The 27,263-nt window shown below is 39.2% G+C and overlaps 3 protein-coding genes across 3 annotated transcripts; all 3 read left to right on the forward strand.

Moving 5' to 3' along the window:
* Positions 1 to 295: 295 nt before the first annotated feature.
* Positions 296 to 7,663, forward strand: LOC104096979 (MLO-like protein 8). The gene is made up of 15 exons (XM_009603457.4): positions 296 to 578; positions 2,614 to 2,671; positions 2,745 to 2,950; positions 4,075 to 4,191; positions 4,764 to 4,824; positions 4,941 to 5,029; positions 5,123 to 5,197; positions 5,290 to 5,378; positions 5,499 to 5,548; positions 5,658 to 5,698; positions 5,770 to 5,943; positions 6,457 to 6,492; positions 6,615 to 6,682; positions 6,772 to 6,832; positions 7,037 to 7,663. The coding sequence occupies exons 1-15, from the start codon at positions 450 to 452 to the stop codon at positions 7,445 to 7,447; spliced, it is 1,665 nt and encodes a 554-aa protein (XP_009601752.1). The 5' UTR covers positions 296 to 449; the 3' UTR covers positions 7,448 to 7,663.
* Positions 7,664 to 14,374: 6,711 nt separating this feature from the next.
* LOC138904797 (uncharacterized) lies at positions 14,375 to 15,433 on the forward strand. Its single transcript, XM_070193302.1, has one exon. It carries the CDS (start codon positions 14,375 to 14,377, stop codon positions 15,431 to 15,433), a length of 1,059 nt encoding a protein of 352 aa, XP_070049403.1.
* Positions 15,434 to 25,201: 9,768 nt separating this feature from the next.
* Positions 25,202 to 26,559, forward strand: LOC104096980 (RING-H2 finger protein ATL80-like). Its single transcript, XM_009603458.4, has one exon. The coding sequence runs from the start codon at positions 25,387 to 25,389 to the stop codon at positions 25,978 to 25,980; it is 594 nt and encodes a 197-aa protein (XP_009601753.1). The 5' UTR covers positions 25,202 to 25,386; the 3' UTR covers positions 25,981 to 26,559.
* Positions 26,560 to 27,263: the final 704 nt, after the last annotated feature.

Here is a 27,263-nt window from a genome sequence, read left to right on the forward strand (position 1 = left end):
GCCCCTAAGAATGCACCTTAAAATTAAAATCTTATGTCCCTCTTAATTTTTACCGTTACAAACAACAACCTTCTTAAATATAATAAAACCGTGGACTTTCTTTCTTGCCCCCTCTAACCCCTATCCCAAGACGTGAGAAATGCTACCAACTTGTTTTAAAGAAATTGTTGAACTCATAATCTACTACAATATAACAATATATTATCTTCAATCCGGCTATCCGTGTTTCTTTAAACTGTGTTTGTCAGATAGTACCTACCAAATTGTGTATGTTATTAAAAATGACCATTTGCATACCTACAGAATTAATAAAACTCAGTTTTCTTTAAAACACTGTCTATATATCCAGTTTCTTTTTTTGGGTTGTACTTGTACAGAAAACCATTTATTTTCTTGAGATTTTTGACAACATCTGAAGCTGAAATTCTGTGTTTCAGAAAGTGAAATTAATGGCAGGTGGGGGTGGAGAAACATCAAGGCAACTTGATCAGACACCAACTTGGGCTGTGGCTGGTGTTTGTGCAGTTATTATCCTAATTTCTATTGCTTTGGAGAAGATTATCCACAAACTTGGAACGGTATGAAATGATGATAACTAAAAGCATAGTATTCTTTCTTTGTTTCCCTCGCCTCCTGCTTGTTGACCTTCTTCTTTCCCTTTTGTTTTGCTTTTTAGGAACAATAATTCTGGTTTTTGTGTTTCTATTTCTGCTATTTATTCCTGGTTTTTAATGCAAAGATGTTACCTTTATTTAGTTACTTTTTGACCCTTAATTTTTCTTCTTTATAGAGGTCTTAACCAGACCGGAGTTTTTATTGAAGTGTGACCTGTAGCAGTTCTCTTTCTTGTTTCCTTGTTTTGGTGTCAAGGAATTTTAATTTGCAGCTATATAGATAATTGACTTCTTAATGTCTGCGGATGTCTTGCCTTACCAAATTGGAAGTGAATTCATGTTCTTTCTCTAACTATAGACTCTAGAACCTACAACTGATCTGGATTGCTTAGATGATAGTGTATCATACGCGGGTTTTGCTTTTTCTTCCGTTTTTCTTTTACTACTTTTTTTATGATGATAGTGTCAGAGCCTGTTTTTGTTCACCTTGACTATTCTATCGGGTACCGGCTATACAAGATATGTAGAAAGGAATCATCACAAGCGTGAGAATTGTGGGAGTAGATACAGAGGAGTTCCTAGTAATCGTGGGTTTTACAATGGATATTTGCATTGAGCTCGTACCTATTTACCTGGTATAGATGAGTTAACCATTAGTGAATCCCTAATTTAAGGACAAATTATTGAGCAATAGAGTAAAGATGGATCCAAATGGAGTGGCACTGATATTGAGGATTCATATAGCCGGACTAGTTTTGAGGGGCAGTAGTTGTTGTATTTCTGTGGCTTTATCTGCTGATGTTACATTAGACTCTCAATTTAATTGCTTTTGAGAAAGCTTTAGGCTTTATATGTGTTTTTCCAAGATAATTTGTTTTACTTCTATTGCTTTCGCTGTTGCATACCCCCAAAAAAAGGTAAGAAATTTTTTCCCACTTGGTTGGAAATGTTTGCTCACCTTCAAGTTGTTTTATGCATATTGGTTACTTGGACATTATAGCTTTTATTGCTGTAATTGGATGTTCTTTTTCTTGCATTTATCTTAAAGTGAAAAGTGTTAAATGTCTTTTCTCCATCTTATTTTAACTTCACCAATTAAACCAGGGAAAAGAGTGAAATATAATTCAATGTCTGTGTTATGCCTTGTGAACTGATTCCTTTGTGCTTCAGAAAATATTACATCGATTTCCTATTCATTTTTAGACTTTTCGTCCTTTCATTTAATTGTAATAACTTGCTATCCTCCCCCCCCCCCCCCCTTTTTTTTTTTTTTGGCTTTTGATAGCATTTTAAACTAAACAGGTTCGCTCTGATAATATACTGATATTGAAGTTTGTTGTCTTATAGTTTTCACAACTTATTGTGATTGCCTGAGCAAATGTAGTATCGCAGCTCATTTGTTGCTTCCTTGAACGCCTGCTACTCTAGAAAATATTAGTAAACCTGAGTTGATGTAGTATCTCAGCTCATTTGTTGCTTTCTTGAATGCCTGCTACTCTAGAAAATATTAATAATCCTGAGTTGATCTCAGCTCATTTGTTGCGTCCTTTAATGATTGCTACTCTAGAAAATATTAATAATCCTGAGTAGATGTAGTATCTCAGCTCATTTGTTGCTTCCTTGAATGCCTGCTACTCTAAAAAATTTAATAATCCTGAGTTTATGTCTTATCTCAGCTGCCTTGTTGTTTTCTTGAATGCCTGCTACTCTAGAAAATATTAATAATTCTGAGTTGATTTCAGCTCATTTGTTGCTTCCTGTAATGGCTGCTACTCTAGAAAATATTACTAATCCTGAGTTGATGTAGTATCTCAGCTCTTTTGTTGCTTCCTTTAATGGCTTCTATTCTTGAAAATATTAATAATCTCAGCCCATCCTGCTACCTTAAAAAATATTAGTAATCCTGAGTTGTTGTAGTATCTCAGCTCATTTGTTGCTTCCTTGAATGCCTGCTACTCTAGAAAATATTAATAATTGACACAGTGAAATCTTTGCTCAGTGGTTGACTGACAGGCATAAAAAAGCTCTATATGAGGCTTTGGAGAAGGTTAAGGCCGGTAAGATTTTGTGCTCTCCTCCTCTTATTGTTACTTGTTTTCATTTTCTGATTTAGTCTTCTAATTATTGCAGAGTTGATGATTCTCGGTTTTATCTCATTAACCCTTGTATTTAGTCAATATTACATTGCTGGCATTTGTATCCCTCCAAATGTTGCTAACACAATGCTGCCGTGCCCTGCGGTGCACAAAGATGTTGAAAAGGAGGAGGAACACCGCCGGAGGCTTTTATGGTATGAGCGTAGAATTTTGGCTGGTGCGGAGCCTACATGCAAAGAGGTAAATGTGTACATGACCCTTGAATTTAGTCGTATTAAGGAGCGCTGATGGCAAAAATGGCTCTAGCAGAACTGTGCTTATAGTAATTAACTAATACTTTATTGAATTAGATATGGCGACAGACAAAATGTTTTTCATTTCTGTCAGTTGACCTAGACAATGAGATATTCTGCGCAACCTACTAAAAGTTCTCGCGAACTTCCTTAGAATGTTTGTCACTTCAATTCAAATAAATGGACGTTTCAAATATCGTGAAGTCATCATTAATAGAGTTGCGAAAGAAATTTTACACATAGCTGCTTCATTCCATTAGGTATTTGACAAGTTGTCTGCATTATATTCATGTAGCCCAATCAAAATTAGGAAACACTTAGCTTTTTACCATCACTGATTTATTTTTAGGTTGTCCTGTCTGATGTAGGAAGAAAAGACTTGAGATAACTAGCTGAGATATGTAAGATCCATCCAAAATGATTGTTCCACAGCCCCCTAGGTGGTTGGGAGAGGGGTTTGGTATGTCGGAATTGGATGTGCATTACGTGGGCAGAAATATTGTGAGACCATCAATCAAAATGGAGTTTTAGAATGTGATGCGTTCTTGAAATAACCTAAAGTGGTTTATTCAGTTATTGAATCTCCATCGCTTTAATGATGAAACGCTTGGGCTATTCGTATGAGTACCCATTGTTTGCGCAACAGTAGTTTTATTGATAAGAAAAGGAGAGTTTGTTCTGTGAAAGTTCTGTTTGTCCCAGCACATTGAACATGTGTGACTGCATACAATTGGAGCAGATGACTAAATCGTGACTTTATATCTCAGTTACAACTTGCACCACAAAAATCACCATGTATGTGCTTCAGATTTCTTGGACTATGAGCTTCTAAAAGTTGTTAGGTCAGCTTAGGTTTAGGGTAAATTTTTCATATAAAAATAAATTAATAATATTTGAATGTAAAGTTTTTGTTCTACCAGATGCTGCATCCTTGCGTTCCGTTAGCACTATGTTCTAGCCATCTATTTCTTCCTTCGCAGCTATGTTTTAGACCTTTATGTTTTAGTTTATATTAGGATTAACAACATGATTTTCTTTCTTAAGTTAACTAATCTAAAGTATTCCTGACAGGGACGTGTTGCTCTCATTTCTGTTGATGCACTGCATCAAATACACATCCTTATTTTCTTTTTGGCAGTCCTTCATGTGTTATACAGTGCTATTACCATGTGGTTGGGAAGACTTAAGGTAAATCAAAATATACTTTATGTAGTTATTCCTATGCTTTAGCTGCCATTTATACTGCTTTTTAGGTAATCTGGAAATATTGTAGAGCCCAATTATTGACTATGCGTTTTAGTAGTTTTTCTTGTCGAGACCTTCAGTCCTTCAATGTATTCAGAAGATCGATCAAATTTTCATGGTGATTCAATACCCTGGTGTTATTAGTGGAAGGACGATCGTTTCTCTAATCTTACTTGGTTGACATAGTCAAACATTTTAGGAAACTGATTTGCAAGACGAACTGGTCTTGGTATGACAGGAATATTCAAACTAAATTGCAAGCCGAACTGCAGTTAATCATTTGGATCACTAAAATTGTTTTTCCTAAAACTGCTGCAGCTATACTTCCTAGCTATAATTGACCATATACCAAGACTCATATTTGTTATCGAGACTCAACACTTGTGTAGGGTGATAAACTGATCATGGTCCCGTGCTTGGTTGCTTATTTAGTAAATGTCCTCTCCTTTTAGATTTTAGGATGCTGTTATCCTTGGTAATAATCCATTTGCTTAATGCCAAACTTTGTTCTTCAGATTCGTGGCTGGAAACAATGGGAGCAAGAGACTTCAACCCATAATTACGAGTTTTCAAATGGTATGCTTTTGCTTGCTGTGAAGCTAAAACTTTGTGCTGTTGCTTGCTATCTATGTTTATTTGCTCAGTCCATTTTGGTTTTGACTGTATCATTATGTTTGTAATGGGACTTGCAGATCCTTCAAGATTCAGACTTACTCATGAGACATCTTTTGTCAGAGCACATACTAGTTTCTGGACAAGGCTCCCGATCTTCTTTTACATTGTGAGAAATTAATAAGATGTGAATTGCATAGTTTTGTAGCACAAGGCCAAACTAGTGTTAAGATGGTTCATTGTTGCAACTTAATTCATGCAGGGATGCTTCTTAAGACAATTTTTCAGGTCTGTCAGTAAGTCTGACTACTTGACCCTGCGCAATGGTTTTATCAGTGTGAGTTCTCTTTGTGCTTTGTTCTGCAATTCGCCTTGTTCCTTTTGAATATTCTCTGTTTCCCCGTGAAACTAAAAATCTTCCGCGTGCAGGTTCATCTAGCTCCTGGAAGTAAATTTGACTTCCAAAAGTATATCAAGAGGTCATTAGAGGATGACTTCAAGGTAGTTGTCGGCGTCAGGTAGCTAGATGTGTTATTTTCTCTCTCAATCTTTTTAGCATATTTATGTATTCTTACTTGTGCGTAATCAGCATAAATATCCTTGCTTCTCTGATTGGCTTACTTGTTCTTTTCCGGCAGTCCAGTTTTATGGGCATCATTTGTGCTTTTCTTGCTTCTAAATGTTAGCGGTAAGTGATGTTCTGTGGTGGAATCCATTTATGAACTTCAGTTTTAGTCGCTATCCAATTCAGCCCGAGTATCGTTTTCTTATAATCTGAATCATTTGGCCCGTTTCAGGGTGGCAAGCATTGTTTTGGGCATCCTTAATTCCTCTGATTGTAAGATTCCTGTCCATTGTTCATATGCTTGAGTTATTCTAGGGGAAATTCTTATCGTGAAATCTTCTCAGATCATTTTAGCTGTTGGAACAAAGCTTCAGGCTGTTGTGACTAGGATGGCCATTGACATCACAGAGAGACATGCAGTAGTTCAAGGAATCCCTCTTGTACAAGGCTCAGACAAATACTTTTGGTTTGGTCGACCACAACTGGTTCTTCACCTCATCCATTTTGCCTTATTTCAGGTTTGCATTTCAATACAATTTTTAAAAAGTAATGTTGGTAAACCAGAGGATGCGCATATCATTTGGTTTCAACTTTGCAAGTACAGAGTTGCCTTAATACATAATGTTGCTATAAGTAACTCGGGCTTAGAGGGGCATTTGATAATTGAAAGCCAGGACATTATAAGTTCATACAATCAGCTAAGACGTCATCTACTTCTATTGAGGATAAGAAGTAAAAATATTTCCTTCTATCTATGGGTCAGTCAATAAACTTCTCTATCCAGTGTCTGTCAAGCATGCTGTTGAATATTGAAAGTAAACATAGAAACTAGTGCATGTGCAGTACTGAAAATGTTGTGTTTTGTTTGAGGAATTGTGCTAAGAAAATAAATAAAATGGAAAAGATGGTGCTGGAGCGTGGAATAGTTTACTTTTTCATATCGTAATCTCTATGTATTTCTTGGAATTACCTTGGCTAAACTTTCCTTTTTTAAGTTTTTCTATTGCTAATATATCTTTTAAACTTGGCAGAATGCATTCCAGCTAACATATTTTCTGTGGATATGGGTAATAATTCTTCTCCCTGTATCAAAGATGATATTCTGATATTGCGAGATATTCTTTTTCTTTTTCTTTTTGTTTATGCTATAAAACTATCGGTAGAGATGAGGATTCTACTTTATCTGTAGTATGAGTACGGGCTAAAGTCTTGCTTCCACGACGCGTTTGAGCTGGTCATTGCAAAAATTGTTGTAGGGTATGTTTCTTGCTACAGAAAGCTACTTCGGTATATTCATTATTTTAGTTTCTAAGCTTCAAGAGTCTAATTTGCCATTGCTATTACAGGGTGGGAGTCTTATTCTTATGCAGTTATATCACTCTTCCGCTTTATGCCCTCATAACTCAGGTACTATCAGAGGATCTTATCTCTCGAACCGATAGCATAATTGTTTCCACGTTTTATTTCGTGCCATACTACCTTTTGGCATTTGCCATTGCTTCGTCAAACAATGGAAGTTCACCACATGATACTACTAAAATCTCTAGTCTTTTAGCATGATCTGCTGTTAACTTGGATAAAGCATTGGCCTTTTAACTTTAATGTTTGCAGATGGGATCCAATATGAAAAAATCAATATTTGATGAGCAAACATCCAAGGCTCTGAAGAAGTGGCATATGGCTGTGAAGAAGAGGAAGGGAGCAAGGGGAAGCAGGTCTCCTACGCGAACGCTGGGTAGTGCAAGTCCAAGGTCCACAATGAGCTCACCTGTACACCCAGCAGGCCCTGCTCTTCATCGGTTCAAAACTACCGGTCACTCCTCACGTTTCCAGGGCTACAACAGCGATCAAGAAGCATCCGACCTTGAAAATGATCCAACAACACCGATGAATCGTGCAGAGATTGCAACTACGCAGATTTATCATGATGACACAGAAATTCATGTGCATGTTCCTCCAAATGGAGAATCTACTAGGAATGAAGATGACTTCTCATTTGTAAAGCCTGCTCCCCAAAGGTGAAAAAGAAGTAGGTAACCAATTAGCTTGTGCCCTTTTTTCTCCTTTTCCTCTTCCCCCTTTTTCCTAGTCATATCAATGTGCTTATCCTTTTAGGACTATCATATAAGCAATTTGGCAGTTCCTCGGCACATATAGGTGAATTCCTTGTATATTTTCTCATGAAATTGCCAAGCGATGATCTCCAATGCACTATGTAATGGTTTGCCTTTTTCTTGATGATTACCAAGTTTTAAAAAGTTGAAACTTAAAAAAGAACGCCCTAGGTCAAAAGCATGAGGTAATTTCTTTCCCTTTGTCTAAAGCATCGGTAAGTAGAGTTACTCGTGGGAAGTGTTGGGAGGTAGCAAATACCCGTCTGAATAGTCAAGGTATGTATGAATTGGCACGGGTACCACTGTTATTAAAAAAAAAGGAAAAGAAAGATATCCTATGTCACATGCAAACGGTCTTTCGACTTTCAAACAAAGAGAAAAAGCAAGGAAATGAGTTCAATCAATCATTTTCAGTACTCTCCACCTTTAGTTTTGTTTTTCTCTCTTAATAGTGTTGCTAACATGCCTTGCAAAAAGAATGACAAGCATATGATCTTTGTAGCAATAAAGAAGCAAATCACATGGTGCACTAAGCAATTTTACGGTTGGTATTATCTTTAAGGGGTTTCTTCTATTTATGGAAAGTCATTTTTCAGATGATCTTTGAGTTTGTTTAAGTTGGAAATGGGAATTGAATTCCTCCAAAATGAACGAATTTTCGGTTACCTGCATTTCAGATCGAGCCAGACTTATCTTTCTCTTCCTTGGAAAAATACAGTTCGCTAGGTTTTGGACCATCGTGTTCTTGAGCCGAGGGTCTATCGAAAACGGCATTTCTACTCCCTCGGGTAGGGGTAAGGTCTGCGTACACTCTACCCTCTCTAGACCCCACTTGTGAGATTTTACTGGGTAATTGTTGTTGACTTGTTATTATTGCTGCTAAGTTAATTATGATCTACAAAATGTCATTGTCTTTGCCGCAGTGATGGATCCAGGATTTGAAGGTCGTGGGTGTTCACTTCCTTTAATATAAAGTTGTTATTAATCGCATAGTACAAGTGCATAACTATTCGAATGCAAGAGAAAAAGAGTTAATATGAAAACTACTAATATCATTATCAAAAAATACTTTGTCACAAGTCATAATGAACTACTAATAGTATTATCATTACAAGAAGGGTTTAGTATTTAAAATTTTCTGGAAGATGTCATTTTTTATTCCTAAATCTAATTAATATACCTAAAGGTGAAAGGAAGTAGGAAAAGGAGAAAACAAAAATCAGAAAAGGAAAATTTAGTTGAAAAACGGAGAAAGATAAAAAAGTTGGCTGCGGCCTGACACTAAAACCTAAAGGGAATAGAAAAGTAAAACTTTTCCACAAAAAACAAAAAACTGACCATTAAAAATATAGAGGCCGTTTCAGTGTGGAATCAGGGAATTGAACCTTGGTCTTTGCCTTTAATTTTGCTTTAACTTCCACGTCAGAATCATTTTGTTTCTTGGGTGCTCGCTACAACATTATATCCACTTTTTTGTATTTTTATTATAGCTATACATAGTTTACGTCAAGGTCAATGGTGCTTGAGCACCTAAAACTAGGGGTGAGCATCGGTCGGTTCGATTTTATAGAATTTCGGTTCAGTTTTCGGTTTGTGATTTTAATAACCAAAATCGAATCATAATAACTTCGGTTCGGTTTAATCGGTTTGATTTTCGGTTTCAAGCTATGATAAAAATAGTACGAAATAACGAAAATAGATTACTTTTTGCAGCCGATACAAGTGTTTCTACTGTCTTCAACTAACACATGTTGAACCTTAAGCAACTAACCCATGAAACAACTTTCTTCAACGAAAATCGTCTCGTGATTGTTGAACCTTAAGCAAAAGCTACAAACTTTTTAGCTTAGGAGAGTTTCCAAGTTATTCCATGCTTTGTCGACTAAACCGCTAGAAGACTATTTTCCACTCCAAATATTAATTTTTCACTAGATAAAAAGGTACCAGTTTTAGCTTAAACCTCTTTTGCATTAGTTCTCGCAGTTCATCAATTTCTCGCTCAATTCTCGTGAATCATTTGAAATTTTCGTGGTCAATTGAAGAGTCAAGAGTGTGAACTTGAAATTGTAGTATCAGAATTGTAGTATCAGAATTCGGTTCTTCAATTAAAACCGACCACCGAACCGAACACAGAATTTTTTAAAATAATAAACCGCAAACCGGCCGAATAAACCGAAAAACAGAAACCGAATAAACAGAAATTTTCGGTTCGGTCTGTATTATGCCCACCCTACCTAAAACTAGCACGTACATCCGCCCCTGGACTCTTTGGACCACTATAAAATTATGATCTACAAAAAAGAAGCCGTCTGAATTTAGGTGTGAAATCTCCTATAAAAGCAAAAGGATTGAAACCCTTTTTTTCTTCTTTTATCTTGTATGACTCTGATTCCTTACCTAAGGTAATGGACTTCTGTTACAAAGCAAAAGAATTAAGTTTACACTATACTGCTCTTTTCTGCTCAGCATCTCTTCTGTTTTCCCTCAAATATCTTTAAGATATTCTATTAAAATCTATATCTGCGGTGAAAAGTTGCAATATCATTTAAACAAATATGCACATATCTTCATAAATTAAATAAAAACAATTGCAATGACTATATGAAATTATAGTCCACTTGTGAAATTACACTGAAATTGTTGTTATTATTATACTCCCTCTGTTCACTTTTACTTGTGCATTATTGACTTTGCACACTCCTTAAAAAATAATAAATAAAGCGCATAATTTACTATGATACTCATATTAATTGGTGTATAGTCTTAATGGATTTGGATGGAATGAATAATTAATGCTAAGGGCAAAACAGAAAAAATAAATTATTTTTATCTTGATATGTAAAAAATAACAAGTAAAAATAAAAATTTATTTTTAAATACTTGACAATTAAAAGCGAACTAGGGAGTACTTGCATTGATTATATGTATTTGTATTTTAACAAACAGAAGTTGAACCACTAATCCACGTTGGTGTGGAGAGGTGCAGTGTCCTTGGAATAGAAGTTTTCTAATTTGAGCTTTTCGTTGTTAATGTGTACAGAATAAGATATCATTAATTTATTGATGGTCATGTCTATCTTATACAGTCCCACATATATGTTTCGGATATGGTCTTTGGATAAACAATACTACTCCGTTTTAATTTATTCGAACTCATTTGACTCGGCACGAAATTTAAAAAAAGAGAGAAGACTTTTAAACTTATGGTATAAAATGAAACACATATATTTTGTGTGGCTATAAATCATTGCATAAAAGTAAATTATTTTCAAATAAGAAATAGTTATTCTTTTTTACTCAGACTAAAAAAGAAATAAATTCACATAAACTGAAACGGAATGAGTATTTGGTAAGCTAACCTTTCAGATTAAGTTAATATTAAATAGTAAATTAATATTTTTTTAATATGATATTAGAGTTTTGAACTCATAGATGTCCCACATTCGTTTGTAACTTTTTTTTAAAAAAAAAAAAAAAAAAGGAAAAGCAAAACAAGAAAGAAAACAAGTGGGACAGAGGGCGATGATGGGTCATGGGTGTGCACGAAGAAACAGTTCACATGCATTAGGCATGGCCTGCCTTTTACAAACAATGAAGATGCACCCATTGTTTCTCCAGGTTGTCATTTCTCAATCTATTAACAAAAATATTGAACCAGAATTTAAATCTTTCGCAAATAAATAATCTTTTAAGTAGCTTTTTGGTTAAAAAAACTAATTATTTCTTAAAATATAATTTATGTTTTACATGGAGATGTAAGAATTTATATAGCCAATTTGTGTGTGCGTCTTTAAGCTTGTAAAGGTAAGCAAACCGAGTCTCGCACCATCATTCGGTCATCGCTATACTCGTACCACATGGGTGGCACACCGTGCAATTGACTCATGGTAATGGACAGCATGAAACTTAGTTCAAGGGAGAGATCGTTGGTTATGCAAACAAAATCTCACATTGATAGCTGAAATGATTAGGAGCTTGCTTATAAGGTGTAATGATCTTTTAATGATGTAAGACATTTTAAAGAATACCGTGCGGGCTTAACTTATAACGGATAATAAAATACCATATTAAGAGTATCTTTGTATAACCATGCCATAAGTATTTCTTAAAATATATTATGTTTTAAATGGAGAAAGTAGCCGATCCTAATTTTATTATTATTATTATTATTATAACACGTAACATTTTAAAATTAAGCCGTTCGATTGTAACAACAAATTTCACATCCATTCAATTCACCAATGGGGGCCTCCACAATTTTATCCACTTGAACAAATATCAGATTGAAGTAACTATTTGTTTGTATTTTCATGTCATGAAAAAGGAGGGAGGCAAGAAGTCATATCAGGAATCCTTCTAAAGTTAAATAAAAGAGAAGAATCATTTCTTTTTCTTAAACGGCTGTTCTCACTCCAATTTAGATTAGAAAAATTATCGCTAACACAAACATATGTAACATTCGAATCCAACCTTTAATTATTGGAGACGAAACAAAAATAGATTGTCAATTACAGCTACAAAGTACGGACATGCCACTTGTTCTTGGATAAATAGAGTAAACCTTTTCTTTTGTCACGCAAAATTAATGTACAAAGAACATGTTACCCATCTCATCCTCAAAACAAAACTTTCTAGTGTTACTTTTGTCTTTCAACAAAAAGGAAGAAAAGGCAAAAAAGTAATAATATTGTACTTTAGCATCCCTAGTCCCCACTCCATGTCCACTATTACAATAGTAACAATTCTTTTCTTACTTCGACGAGGTAATATATCTCGAGACTTCATTAATTACAAGGTTGAAGATCATTCACTAATTTGATTTATTGTAGAATATAAAATAAATAATTTGAACAAGAGTTCACATTATATGTATTTTGATAATGTAAATTTTGACAATATTGATAATGATATTTTATTTTTGGGCTACCATAAAAGATTTGGTCCGAAAAATTACATGATGTTATTGGTCAAATTAAGCTGATGACGTAATAAACTATACATTAACAGTGTACATAACTTAACCTCTAAAAACAATGGGCACTTTGTTTTCTAAACAATATGTATTACCAAAATAATTACTACTTAGTTGTTTCTTGGAAAATAAAAAATTACCGTATTGTTTTCTAAAAGACTGTTTCTAATATTAATTCATCCTAAATCATATTCAAACACAAACAGAAAAAGATTAAAATCAAGAAGGAGAGTATTTTGGAATCCGAAGGACACCAAAACTTTTGGAACTTTCTTCTTTTTTCTGTGGACAGAACTCTAATGGCAATGGCGGTTTTATAGAGACCACTGGTCGCCCTCAGTTTGAACAAGTTGTTACACAGTTCCCTTTCCTTTTTGGTTTTCGACAAGAGTTTTGATAGACTTGAATACAAACAAATCAGGTAATTTCACATGCCTTTGCTTCTTTGTTCCTTGAATTAACCTTATCCATTTTTAAAGTAATTAAAAAAGGACCCTAATCAATCTTGAACCACACATGATTATACTTCTTTATGACATTTGTGCATGGATAATTTGCATACATCTTAATTATTTTATCGAATATTAATTACTTCTAATGAAAAGGAGCATTGACGTAACTGGTAAAGTTGTTGTCAGGTGACCAAGAGGTTACGAGTTTAAGCCGTGAAAACAACCTAGCCTCTTGCAGAAATACAGGGTAAGATTGTGTACAATAAACCCTTGTGGTCCGGCCATATCCCGGACCCCGCGCATAGCGGGAGCTTAGTGCACCGAGCTGCCATTTTTTATTTAATAATTACCTCTAATCATGCAATCGATAACTCTATCTATCAAGACTTAACTCATGTTTAGACAAATCAAAAAAGCCAGCCAATTCAATGTTTACCTTTTTTTTAGTCGATATACATAGATTATATATTAGTTATACACATATTATACATATATTATACATTCACCGCTAATTTTCGTTTAGAGATTAGGTGAGAGCGACTATTTGGGTTAATACTCTGTCACACATAGTAGTATTTTTTTTATCTCCACTCAAATTTGAATTGATCTTTCATTTAAAAAGATGCTAATCAACATGTAACCCTACATGATTGTATACGGTCAAAATCGTGCTTGCCCGATTTTGTATGGTTAATCGAGACCGGGGTGGCAAACCGAGGTTCAGTCCCAAGTTATATTGGATCGTTACATGAATAAATATTGCCTAGCTCGTGATTCAGGGATCGATCGAGATCGAGACCAGCTAAGGTCGAGACCGAAAAGGATAGGGATCTAGCGAGATCGAGGGAAGCCTACCAGGTCGAATAATAGAAAACCGAGGAATCCGTGACCGGGCGAGGATTGTGGCGGAGATCTCGGTATATATCGAGTCAAGACCGGTTGATTAGCCCATCAGAAGATTTCCTTCTGTATTTAGAATTGTACCATATGAAAAACTCATCTACTATATAAAGGGGGTTCCAATCATTTTATAAAGGGACACTCATAACAAAGCAATATATTACGTTTTCTCTCTCAAGCTCTTTTATTCAGTTGTTCAGTTCTTACTTTTCAATAATATACTCAGTTGGTTCGAGGGCGACCTAGCTCGAGGGCCCAAGTTGCGCGTTACATTGGTTTGTTTTATTTTACAGTTAATTTCTAACTTCAATTCTTATATTTCTCAGTTTGTGCCAAGTAAAATCAAATATCCTTAAAATCACTTACAAATTTAATTGTTATCCGATTTTAAGGGTAAACAGTTTGGCGCCCACAATGGGGCCAAGGATAATAGTGATTGCCTGGTGCTAATTTTCATAACACACACTGCTTTACACTTATTCTTATAAGCATTTTTTATTCCAGGATCAGCATGTCGAACTCTCAAGCAGTATCCACACACATCGACAATGGTCTTGGTTTTCATGGCAAAAACGACAACGTAGCCGCCCCAGAAAACGAAGTGCTTCCAGTTGATCTCGAGGGAGTACCAGTTGTAGACCCCATCAACGTCAGTTCCCATGTTGCCCTGAATACAAATCTGGGCGTCGACCCCGAAAATAGCATCCGCAAAGACGTTCGATCAGCCGGTCAGAACGCACAGAGCGGCGAAGAAGGAGGAATCAACCTTCGAATAATATTCGAAATGCTGCAGGCTCAACAAGTTGCAATAACACAACTTCAAAATCAGAACCACGCACTAAGTAGGGTCGAACCCGAGCCATCACAGAAAGTTGTTCACAAGGCCGAACCAGTCCCGGGGAGGTCAAATATGAATAAGTTAGGGACCGACCCCGCTATCTTGAAAATGCTCGAGGAGCTGACAAAGCAAATTGAATCGAGGGAGAAGAAGATTGAAGGGAATGACAAAAAAGTGGAAACATATAACTCCCGAGTTGATCAAATTCTGGGGGCACCACCGATTTTGAAGGGTTTGGATTCAAAGAAGTTCGTACGAAAGCCCTCCCCCCCGAGCGTGGCTCCTAAGCCCATTCCAAAGAAGTTCCGTATGCCAAAAATTCCCAAGTATAATAGAACTAGTGACCCCAACGAGTATGCCACTTCTTACACATGCGCAATAAAGGGGAACGATCTAGAGGACGATGAGATTGAGTCCGCACTGCTGAAGAAATTTGGAGAAACTTTATCAAAGGGGGCGATGATATTGTACCATAATTTTCCACCTAACTCCATTGATTCTTTTGCCATGCTCGATGATTCCTTCGTCAAAGAACACGCCGGAGCGATAAAGGTCGAGACTAGAAAATCAGACCTCTTCAAAGTAAAACAGAAAGACAACGAGATGCTTAGAGAGTTCGTATCTCGGTACCAAATGGAGCGCATGGATCTTCCCCCAGTCGCCGACTATTGGGCCGTTCAGGCTTTCACTCAAGGCCTAAACATACGAAGTTCGGTATCCTCACAACAGTAGAAGCAAAACTTGATCGAATATCCAGCTGTAACTTGGGCCGACGTATATAATCGGTACCAGTCAAAGATTAGGGTCGAGGGTGACCAGTTGGGGACTCCTTCCGGATCCGTTTATCCAAACAGGACCATCGACAGAGTTAAAAGGGATATTGACCGGGAACCACGGTCAAACAGAGATCGATATCAGCCATACGTTGGAGATCGGAGAAACAACGGGCCTGGACGCCACCCCGTTCGAATTGGTAGAAGAAATGATCGATGACAGAGCTCTCGAGGGCTCATGAGTAAAAGAAGTTTCGATAGAAATGTCGAACCCAAAGAAGCACCACGACTATCGGAATAGAACTTTAACATTGATGCATCAGCTATTGTATCGGCCATTGGGCGCATCAAAGACACCAGGTGGCCTCGACCTCTATAGACTGATCCGGATCAGAGAAATCCTAATCAAATGTGCAAATATCATGACACCCATGGTCATAAAACAGAAGATTGCACACAGCTGAGGGAAGAGGTAGCCCGTTTGTTCAACGAAGGGCATCTTCGAGAATTCTTAAGCGATCGGGCTAAAAACCATTTAAAGAACAGAGATTCAAATATACAGAATGAGCAAGAAGAGCCGCAACATGTGGTCCACATGATTATTGGAGGGGTCGATACTCCTCAGGGGCCCGTATTCAAACGCACCAAGGTGTCGATCACGAGGGAAAAGCGTACTCGAGACTACGTACCAGAAGGAACCCTGTCTTTCAATGACGAGGATGCAGAGGGGATCTTACAACCCCACAACGACGCACTGGTAATATATGTCCTTATGAATAAAATTCAATTTAAACGTGTTTTGATTGATCCAGGTAGCTCGGCCAACATTATTTGATCGAAAGGTCATAGAACAGCTCGGCCTACAAGATCAAATTATGCCCGCAGCCTGAGTATTTAACGGCTTCAACATGGCAAGCGAAACCACCAAATGTGAAATTACTTTGTCAGTGAACGTGGCCGGGACCATCCAAGAAACAAAGTTCCATGTGATCGAGGGTGACATGAGGTATAACGCCCTGCTTGGAAGGCCGTGGATCCATGAAATGACAGGGAGTCAAAGCAGTGTACGGAAGAACAACCCGCCAGCAAGGAGATGTTTGCAATCGATGAAGTGATACCGGTATCGGCGCTCTCATCAACGAAGGGATCGGATTCGAAGGGAAAGCAGGAGGCCAAATAGCAACCACAGACACCGACCTCGACCCAATTACTGAAGCAAGGGATCGACGAGGATGACGACTACTGGATCCCTCGATCCTTCATAATTCTCGATGACTACGACGCCACCAAATCGACGGTCGAAGAGCTGGAATAAGTCACACTGGCCAAGCATCAGCCCGAACGAAAGGTATACCTCGGCACGGGGCTAACCCCAGAGCTCAGGAAAAAATTTATTCATTTCCTTAAAGCTAACATGGATTGCTTTGCTTGGTCCCACCTCGATATGACACGGATCCCACCAGAAATTACCACTCACAAACTGAGCCTGGACCCTAAATTCTGCCCGGTGAAGCAAAAAAGAAGGCCCCAGTCCGAGGTCAAACATGCCTTCATCAAGGACGAGGTAACCAAACTTCTCAAAATAGGATCCATTCGGGAAGTAAAGTATCCCAAATGGTTAGCAAACGTAGTGGTAGTCCTTAAGAAGGGAAACAAACTTAGAATGTGTGTAGATTATAAAGACCTGAATAAAGCATGCCCCAAGGATTCTTTTCCTTTGCCTAATATCGATCGTATGATCGATGCTACGGCCGGCCACGAGACTCTCAGTTTTCTCGATGCCTACTCCGGGTACAACCAGATACAGATGAACCCGGAGGATCAGGAAAAGACCTCGTTTATCACTAAGTACGGTGCCTATTGTTATAATGAAATGCCATTCGGTTTAAAAAATACTGGTGCAACTTATCAACGCCTAGTAAATCGAATGTTCGAAGAACAAATAGGAAAATCAATGGAAGTTTATATTAATTACATATTAGTTAAGTCCCTGCGAGTAAAGGACTATTTAATGCATTTACAAGAGACTTTCGATATACTGAGGAAGTACAATATGAAGCTCAAACCCGAAAAGTGTGCATTCGGTGTTGGCTCGGGCAAGTTTCTTGATTTCATGGTGTCCAATCGGGGAATCGAGATCAACCCCAATAAAATCAAAGCTATCGAGGATATCACGGTAGTGGATAATGTAAAGGTCGTGCAGAGGTTGACGGGGCGGATATCCGCCCTAGGATGATTCATTTCGAGATCCTCAGATAGGAGCCACTGATTCTTCTCGCTGCTTAAGAAGAAAAGCAATTTTTCATAGACTCCGTAATGACAGCAGGCCTTGGAGGAACTAAAACGGTATATATCGAGCCCGCCACTGCTTCACACCCCGAAAGTGGACGAACAACTTTACTTGTACTTGGCAGTCTCGGAGATAGCGGTAAGCGAGGTCCTGGTCCGAGAAGAACAAGGTACGCAATTCCCTATCTATTATGTTAGTCGGACCTTAGGTGAGGCCGAAACTAGATATCCACACTTAGAAAAATTAGCGCTTGCTTTAATAAGTGACTCTAGGAAACTAAAACCATATTTCCAATGTCATCCAATATGTGTTGTAACAACTTATCCTCTTCGAAATATTTTACACAAACCCGAGCTTTCGGGTCGATTGGCCAAATGGGCCGTAGAAATCAGTGGGTACGATATTGAGTATCGACCCCGAACCGCCATCAAGTCTCAAATCTTGGCGTACTTCCCGGCTGACTTTATGTCGGCCCTCGTACCCGGGGTTGAAAAAGAATTATTGATAAAATTGGGTACATCTTCGGGAGTCTGGACCCTCTTTACGGGCGGTGCTTCGAACGCAAAAGGGTCCGGATTAAGCATTGTACTAAAATCACCCACAGGTAATGTAGTTAGACAGTCCATCAGAACTACAAAATTGACTAGCAATGAGGCCGAGTATGAGGCCATGATTGCAGGTCTCGAACTAGCTAGAAGCTTGGGGGCGGAGGTCATAGACGCTAAGTGTGATTCCCTCCTCGTGGTAAAACCAAGTGAACAGGACTTTTGAAGTCCGAGAAGACCGAATGCAAAGGTACTTGGATAAACTACAGATGACTCTACATCGGTTTAGGGAATGAACCTTATAACATGTACCTCGAGAACAGAACAGTGAGGCCGACACTCTTGAAAACTTAGGTTCATCCGTCGAAGACGACGAACTCAACTCGGGGACTGTCGTACAACTCATGAAATCAATAATCGAAGAAGGTCACACCGAGATAAACTCCACAAGTTTAACCTGGGATTAGAGAAACAAGTACATAGAGTACTTAAAGAATGGGAAGCTTCCATCAGATCCAAAGGAGTCGAGAGCTCTGCGCACAAAGGCAGCACGGTTTACTTTGTCCGAAGACGGATCGCTGTTTAGAAAGACGTTCGATGGACCGTTAGCTATATGTTTGGGACCGGTTGATACCGACTACATCTTATGGGAAGTTCACGAGGGCACTTGTGAAAATTATTCCGGTGCTGAATCACTGGTCCATAAAGTAATCAGAGTAAGGTACTATTGAACCGATATGGGGAAGGATGCAAGGGAGTTCGTTCGAAAATGCGACAAATGCAAAAGGCATGCGCCCATGATTCATCATCCCGGGGAACTACTCCACTCGGTCCTGTCCCCATGGCCCTTCATGAAATGAGAAATGGACATCGTTGGCCCTCTCCCCGTCAACCCCAGGTAAAGTTTAATTTATTTTATTTATGACTGATTATTTCTCTAAATGGGTTGAAGCACAGGCTTTCGAGAAAGTCAGAGAAAAGAAAGTCATAGACTTCATTTGGGACCACATCATATGTCGATTTGGGATTTCCTTCTAAATTGTATGTGATAATGGAAAATAATTCATCGGCAGCAAAGTAACTAAATTTCTCGAGGATCACAAGATTAAAAGGATCATATCAACACCTTATCATCCCAGCGGGAACGGACAAGCTGAATCGACCAACAAAACCATCATCCAAAATCTTAAGAAGAGATTGACCGACGCCAAAGGAAAATGGAGAGAAATACTACCCGAGGTTCTATGGGCATACCGCACAACATCGAAATCCAGCACCAGAGCAACACTGTTCTTGTTAGTTTATGGCGCCGAAGCTCTGATCCCGATCGAGGTCGGAGAACCTAGCATTAGGTTTTGATATGCAACAAAGGAGTCGAATAACGAGACCATGAATACGAGCCTAGAATTGTTGGACGAAAGACATGAAGCCTCTCTCATCCGATTGGCCGCTCAAAAATAGCAGATCGAAAGGTACTACAATCGAAGAGCCAATCTTCGACATTTTAACATCGGGGACTTGGTGCTAAGAAAAGTTACCCTCAACACCCGAAATTCGAATGAAGGGAAACTGGGTCCGAACTGGGAAGGACTATACCAGGTTCTTGAAATTATCGAAAAAGGATCCTACAAGCTCGGCATGATGAATGGCGAACAACTTCCGAGCAATTGGAATGTATCGCACCTAAAATGATACTACTGCTAAGGTACGACCCCTTCCATTTTTATTTATATTTTAAACTAACCCTTGCAGGTGTTCGACCAGAAACAACGATGGATTCTTCGACACGAAGCCTTTAGGTTTGAAAGGACGCGTTGTACTCTTTTTCCCTTAGACCAGTTTTGTCCCAAATGGATTTTCCGGCGAGGGTTTTAATGAGGCAACCATTGATTGTGCTAACTTAGAACAATTCAACGAGTATCCGAGGTTATTTTACAATCAACCTCAAATACTGGGGGGTATTGCCCTCGAATGTTAACTTTGATGCGAAGAAATTACTTCATGGTAGCAGGGTTTCGATAGAAAAAATTTGTAAGGGCCAAACGGTCAAACGAACCGTGCCCGCGTAGTTTGCTCGAGCCTTGGCACAGAACATGTATGCATGTATAATCATTTATAAAGAGAAGTATTTTTCTTTGCCGATAATTCATGCTTTAGAAATATTTTTCTACTTTACAATTTCATACTCTCGATCTATTATGTAAACAGGCTTAAGGGCCGACCATAACCGGAGTTCGAATAATTACCCCCACGCTCAGATAAACAGGCTTAAGGGCCATCCGAAAAATAAACGAGACTGAATCATTAAAACTTCGAGATCATAAGACCTTTTAGGCAACCCTCAATTTTTATAGGCCAGGCCACCCCACTCGGGGACATACACTCTGGGTAAGCTCGAAGTAAAATGGGAAAATAAGCCAAGGGGAAAATCCCAAACTAAAAAGGCTACGGCCGAATTAACACGGTTCGGAGACGTCCAAATTCCATAACAAAATAGGCCTTCGAATTCCCTCATAAACCGGTTAAAAGGGCTACCCTCGGCAAAATCATAAAAGGCTTCGATAATATCAAGCCTCGAAAACTCTAATGAGTACAAAATTGTTCGAACTCCCGAACAGTTCCTTATTGCATGCTAAAGCATTACAAGTTTTTCAAATACAAATGATAAAAAACTTTTTCAAGCCGAAAAGGGGAGAAAGCCACAAACAATCTTTTTACAAAGGCTATATGGGCCTAATACAAAAGCCTAAGGGGGTTGTTTTTGCTTTGAGTTCGAGAGATCATCTTCGCTCAAATAAAAAATCTAAGGGTTACCTTACTTCGAGTTCGAGCAAGCACTCACTCGATCGTAAAGCCTAAGATCTATACTAGCTCGGTTTCAATCAAATTATCTAAACCTCAGACCTTAGAATACAACTTCATAATTTTATAAGGTAGAAAGGAAGAAAGTTTTTATATATATACACATCAAAAATCATTTACAAAGGCAACATGGCTCGATCAAATTTCTCTACAAAAGACTGAAACAGTCTTAAAAGAAATACAAAATAATACTAAAGGACTTAGTCATCTCCGGGAGCAGTATCTCCGCCCTCGAGGCCTCCTTCGCTTTCAGATCCGCTCATACTCCTGGTATCATCATCATCAGGAAAGGCCAACATTCTGTCTTCGGCTTCAAGCTCCTTAGCATTCTCGATCTCGGTTGTAAGATCGAAGCCACGAGCATGGATCTCCTCGAGAGTCTCCCTCCGAGACTGGCATTTAGCATGCTCGGCACCCCAGTTTGCTCGAGCCTGAGAAGCCTCGGCAACCTCCTTTGTTCGAACCTGAGCAGCTTCAGCATCGGACCAGTAGACGACCACCATTGCATCAGCATTAGCCGTGGTTATTTCGACCTCCGATTTGGCCGCTGAAAGTTTCTGTAGCCAGTCTCTCTCGATCAGAAGTTGCTCAGCCTAACCGAGACTCGAACTCCTCGATTTTCTTGGCTTGCACCAAGGCCTTCTCTTTCAAGCTTCGGAGTTGGATCTCAGCCGAGGCCAGTTGAGTTATGGCAGCCTCCTTTTCTGAGGCAAGGCAGTCCAAGTTCTTTTTCCACTCCTCGGACTCCGCTTTCACGACGTCCACTTAACACGAAGCTGCCTGATTACATAGAGCTTTAGCTGGACATGTGGGACTGAACTGTTAGCCATCATGCTCGAGTCAGTGTCATTAACTTCAAAGATTCTTTTTACCTGCTCGGACAAATCAGCTTGTTCTCCCCGAGCTGCTTCTAGCTCAGCTCGCAGTCCTTTTGTTTCTCCTTCTCTCTGCTCACTGAGAAGCTTGAAGGCATCTCTCTCCTCAGTAAGCCCTCTAATTTTGGCTTTATACCGGCTCAGCTCCCCTCGGGATCAGAGAAACACCTCGTGATGAATCACATAGGCCTATAAAAATAGAAAAAAGGAATTATACAAGGAAAGAAAAATACAAGTATGAAAATTAACAAAGAGAAAATGAACTTACCTGATTCAGGGCCTGTTGAGCTTCGTTGAAAACACAAGAAACTCCCGCCTCGCCCGAGCTCTTCTTCGGAGCCTCCAAGTCACTCAGACCGGTGATATCTTCTACCCCGACAAAATAACCACGGAAAGGATCTTCATCCTCGTGTGCCCCCTCCCCGTGAGAAATCTCCATGGCTTAAGCGTCATGTATAAGCGACTGGGAAAATGAAAGAAACGAGGGGGAATCCCCGATCTCTATTACTCGAAGTAGGTTTTTTGGGGCACCGCCTCCCTCTCGACGAGCTTCAAGCCCGGTTTCTACATCTGCATCCACCGCCCCTTCATTGGTCTCTTCACCCCGAGGTAAAGTATCTTCAGTTCCCCTCGGTTCGGGAACTTGGGGCGGAGTCTCCTCTTCGACCTCGTCGAACCTAGACGGAGTTGTATCGACTTCCACCGGTTCTGTAGTCTTCTGAATATCGGTGCTAACTCGAGCACGGGCCACCAGCCCAGAATCACCTTCTTCTTCTTCTTCTTCTTCTTCTTCTTCTTCTTCTTCTTCTTCTTCTTTGGACCGACTCCATAGTCAGTGGGATTGTGTTCCCCTTGGGTTTACATGCCGTTCTTTTCTTGGGTTTTAGACCCTTAGAGTACAAGGCCCTTTTTTTTTTAATCACTTTCGCCAGTTTCGAGATAGGCAGCAAGGATTCTTCATCACTGGACGGGGGTCTCATAGCCGCATCATTTACGAGACCTACAAAAGGAGAAAGTAAGTAAACTCATGTTTGAAAAGATGCTTGAACGATAGGCAAATCGGCAAGCCAAGAAGAAGGCTTACCATGAGTACGAGCCTCCCACCAGTCCTTTAACAAATCGCACCACACACGCTCGGCGTATATTGACGTCGAAACCAGGCTCCTGACCCAGTTCTCGAGGTAGGGAACCGCACCCGGCATCCAAGCAACGGCTGCGTCGAGAAAAACACTGATAAGAAAAGATGAAGAAGTAAAAATAACAAAAACTGAAAACGGGATCGTACTTACGTTTCATATTCCATTTCTTAGGAAATGGCATACTCTCAACCGAGATTAGGTCCGAGGTCTTCACCCGAACAAACCGGCCCATCCAGCCCCGATCTTTGTCTTTATCTATACTCGAGGTGAACGCCTTGGTGGCCCAGTGTTGAAGCTTTATCAGCCCACCTCGGTAGAGTCGAGGGCTATATAATCTTACGAGGTGGTCGAGGGTGAAGGGAACCCCGTCGATTTTGCTAACAAAGAAACAGAGCAGTATCACGATCCTCTATAAAGAAGGGTGAATTTAGCCGAGGGTCACCTGGTATTTCTTGCAAAAATCGAAGATGACCGGATCGAGGGGACCCAACGTGAAAGGATAAGTGTAAACACTCAGGTACCCTTCCACGTGGGTAGTGATCGCTTCCTCCGGTGCCGGTATCACAACCTCTTTGTTTTCCCAATAGCAATTTTTCTTCACCAGATCAAGAAGACTTTTGGGTAGCGAGCATATATATCTCGATACCGGCTCGCATCGACCAGTAACCGATGAGGTTTTCTCGACCTTAAAATCGGAATCAATAACACACACCCCAGGAATAAGTTCCTCAAGGCGTGGCTCCACCACTGGTTTCTCGCCGGCCGGCCGAGATGAGGAAGCATCCTCTTTCTGCGGAACGGTTTTAAATATTTTTGCCATTTAGTTTTTGTGAACGAAGGAGAATGGAGATTGAAGTATTTCGTGTTTTAAGAAGAACAAACAACGAAATTTGAAAACCTGTAAATATGGAGCTTTGGAGAAGGCGAAAAACTATGAAGATAGGAATGGAATAGTTTCGTAAATAAAAGTTTGGAATGATGAAGAAAAGGGCTATTTATTGTTTTCAACGACGGTTCAAAACTGGTAGTGGTCGACCGTCGATTGACGCGCATGAAATACCTGGGGAACTGTACCGACGAGACGTTTCTGTCACTTTTACTGCTTATGTCACGGCGATTACGTCATGATCGAAGGCTCAAATCGTTTCTTGTCATTACTCTCCAAAAAACGATGGGACTATTTGTATACGGTCAAAATCGTGCTTGCCCGATTTTGTATGGTTAATCGAGATCGGGGTGGCAGACCGAGGTTCAATACCAAGTTATATTGGATCGTTACATGAATAAATATTGCCTAGCTCATGATTCAGGGATCGATCGAGATCGAGACCAGCTAAGGTCGAGACCGAGAATGATAGAGATCTAGCGAGATCGAAGGAAGCCTGCTAGGTCGAATAACAGAAAGCCGAGGAATCCGTGACCGGGCGGGGATTGTGGCGGAGATCTCAGCATATATCGAGTCAAGACCGGTTGATTAGCCAATCAGAAGATTTCCTTCTGTATTTAGAATTGTACCATATGAAGTACTCCTCTACTATATAAAGGGAGTTCCAATCATTTTGTAAAGGGACACTCATAACAAAGCAATATATTACGTTTTCTCTCTTAAACTCTTTTATTCAGTTGTTCAGTTCTTACTTTTCAATAATATACTCAGTTGGTTCGAGGGCGACCTAGCTCGAGGGCCGAAGTTGCGCGTTACATTGGTTTGTTTTATTTTACAGTTAATTTCTAACTTCAATTATTATATTTCTCAGTTTGTACCAATTGAAATAATATATTCTTAAAATTATTTATAAATTTAATTATTATCCGATTTTAATTGTAAACGATGATTAAACTAAACCGCAAGTTATTTTCTATTTTAATCACTAAATATTAAACGAAACGTGTCTGCTTGTAATAGCTAGTAGTATTTGTAGTGAAGAATAGTAGGGACCTCTACATGATTTTCTCTGCCCCACGTGTAAACTTCAATTACCTTCCTTCAATACCTTCCATTCAACACTCCCCTCAGATTTTATATCTATATATTACGGACTTTGAGACATTTTCATATGTTTTTATCACTACTGTATTAAGTTCACATCAATTACCGACATTTCAACCACATCTTTTGCATCCACTCTCTCCTCTTCTATATTATAGTAGTACTAGTAGTTGCTTATATCCATATTATTGTTGTTGAATTTGTTTCAATTATGACTCGTCCAGCTAGATTTCTGCTTAGTAACAGCTCTTCTTCAACTTCCCCTTCACCGCCGGCGGCGGAGCCACCATCTGCGGTGGCAGTGGAGTCTGACTTTGTCGTAATACTAGCTGCTTTGCTTTGTGCACTAATTTGTGTGGTGGGTCTCATAGCTGTTGCAAGATGCGCGTGGCTCCGGCGAGGAACCGGCGCCGGAGCAGGTGGAGCTGGTGGTCAGTCGGCGGCGGCGAACAAAGGGTTGAAGAAGAAAGTGTTACAATCGTTGCCTAAGTTCACGTATGACCCCAGCAGTACAACGGCGAAAGGTACGCCGTTCACGGCGGAGTGTGCCATCTGTCTGGCGGAGTATGCGGTGGGAGATGAGATCCGTGTGCTGCCGCAGTGTGGCCATAGTTTTCACCTTCAGTGTATTGATACTTGGTTGGGTTCACACTCTTCGTGCCCTTCTTGTCGTCAAATTCTCGTGGTTGCTCGGTGCCGGAAGTGCGGTGAGTTCCCTGCAATTTCCCATAAAACCGACGGTGCTCCGGCTACAACTCCGGATGAGTCTCGTTCATGCGCTAGCTCAAGTAATTTTCTAGTCTAGAAAAAGAAAAAAAGACTTAGCTTTAAATTATATACGCCGATAATGTAAATGATCAAATCTAATTTACATTATCAGTGCAGTTTTACCAGTTGTAATCCGTCACTTATTGTGCTGTGCAAGTTAGGTTACTAATTTACCAAATTATCGCAGTAGTTATCTTTAGCGTGACTTATGTAAATTATTTTTACAAATTTAGTATATGTTGAAGTTAAAATTGATAGAGCTAATGCCGACCAAAGATTGTAACTGTAAAATGGTTAAGTGTAATTGTCAGAGAGTTTGGAAATGGACCCCATTGAAGGTGGTGAGGAGGTTGCTTCACTTTGTCTAGTAGTAGCTATAGAGGAAGAGATAAAGAGGAAGCAACATGCTTGACTGCTAGTGTTAATGGGAATGTAGAAGGTGACAAACTTGAAATGATAGGCGTGTTGGCTTCTTGTTAGGGAAATGCCAACTAGAAATGTAATTGTAGGGCAGATGGTTTGGAGTAATTGGTACTTCAATTTCTAGTTAAATTTCTTGTACAATTTACTTCTTGTAATAGTTTAAAAAACATAAGCTTCCTTTCTCTTGGGCTAATTTTTTGTTTGTTTTTGTGTTCTCTCCGAGAAATTACTCGCTTTGTGTGATCTTAGGCTGTTTACATGGAGGTGCGATTCTTCTTGAAATATTGCGTGAGTGCGGGATGCCTAGCTTGTATGCGGGATGCCTTGTATGTACGTGACTTTCTTTTGCTGTTGTTCTCTTTCCAAGAAATTACTCCCTCCCGTGCGATCTTAGCTCCTTATTTTGACTTGCTATATTACCATCGAGAAAAGTCTTCAATGTGGATGCCATCCCTGCCTTGCTAAAATGAAACCTCTAGTTGAATCAAAATATGTATTTAGAGGCGGATTCAGAAATTTAACTTTTTGAGTTTAACTTTTGTTTTAATTCTATGGGTTTAACTTTTAATGTTTTAGTTTTGAACCTATTATATTTTTAACGTTATGAGTTCATAACTACTACTTATTATAATTTTACAAAACTTTTATACATTAATTTATACTTTATCGAAAGTATTAGATTCAGACGAACACGGTACAGCTATATAGCGGCAACCGCCCCTGAGTATGGTAGTTAATATAGGAAGGAAGAGTAGCTATATATGCGGCAACCGCCCCTGAGTATGGTAGTTAATATAGGAAGGAAGAGTAGCTTGTGTTATATATTCTTGGCATTTATATTTACTTCGTAGACTGTACGTAGCTTTATGCCTGTGACAGTTCGGGATAAAACAGGAC

Source organism: Nicotiana tomentosiformis, chromosome 2 (genome assembly GCF_000390325.3).
Source record: "Nicotiana tomentosiformis chromosome 2, ASM39032v3, whole genome shotgun sequence".
Classification (NCBI taxonomy): Eukaryota; Viridiplantae; Streptophyta; class Magnoliopsida; order Solanales; family Solanaceae; genus Nicotiana; species Nicotiana tomentosiformis.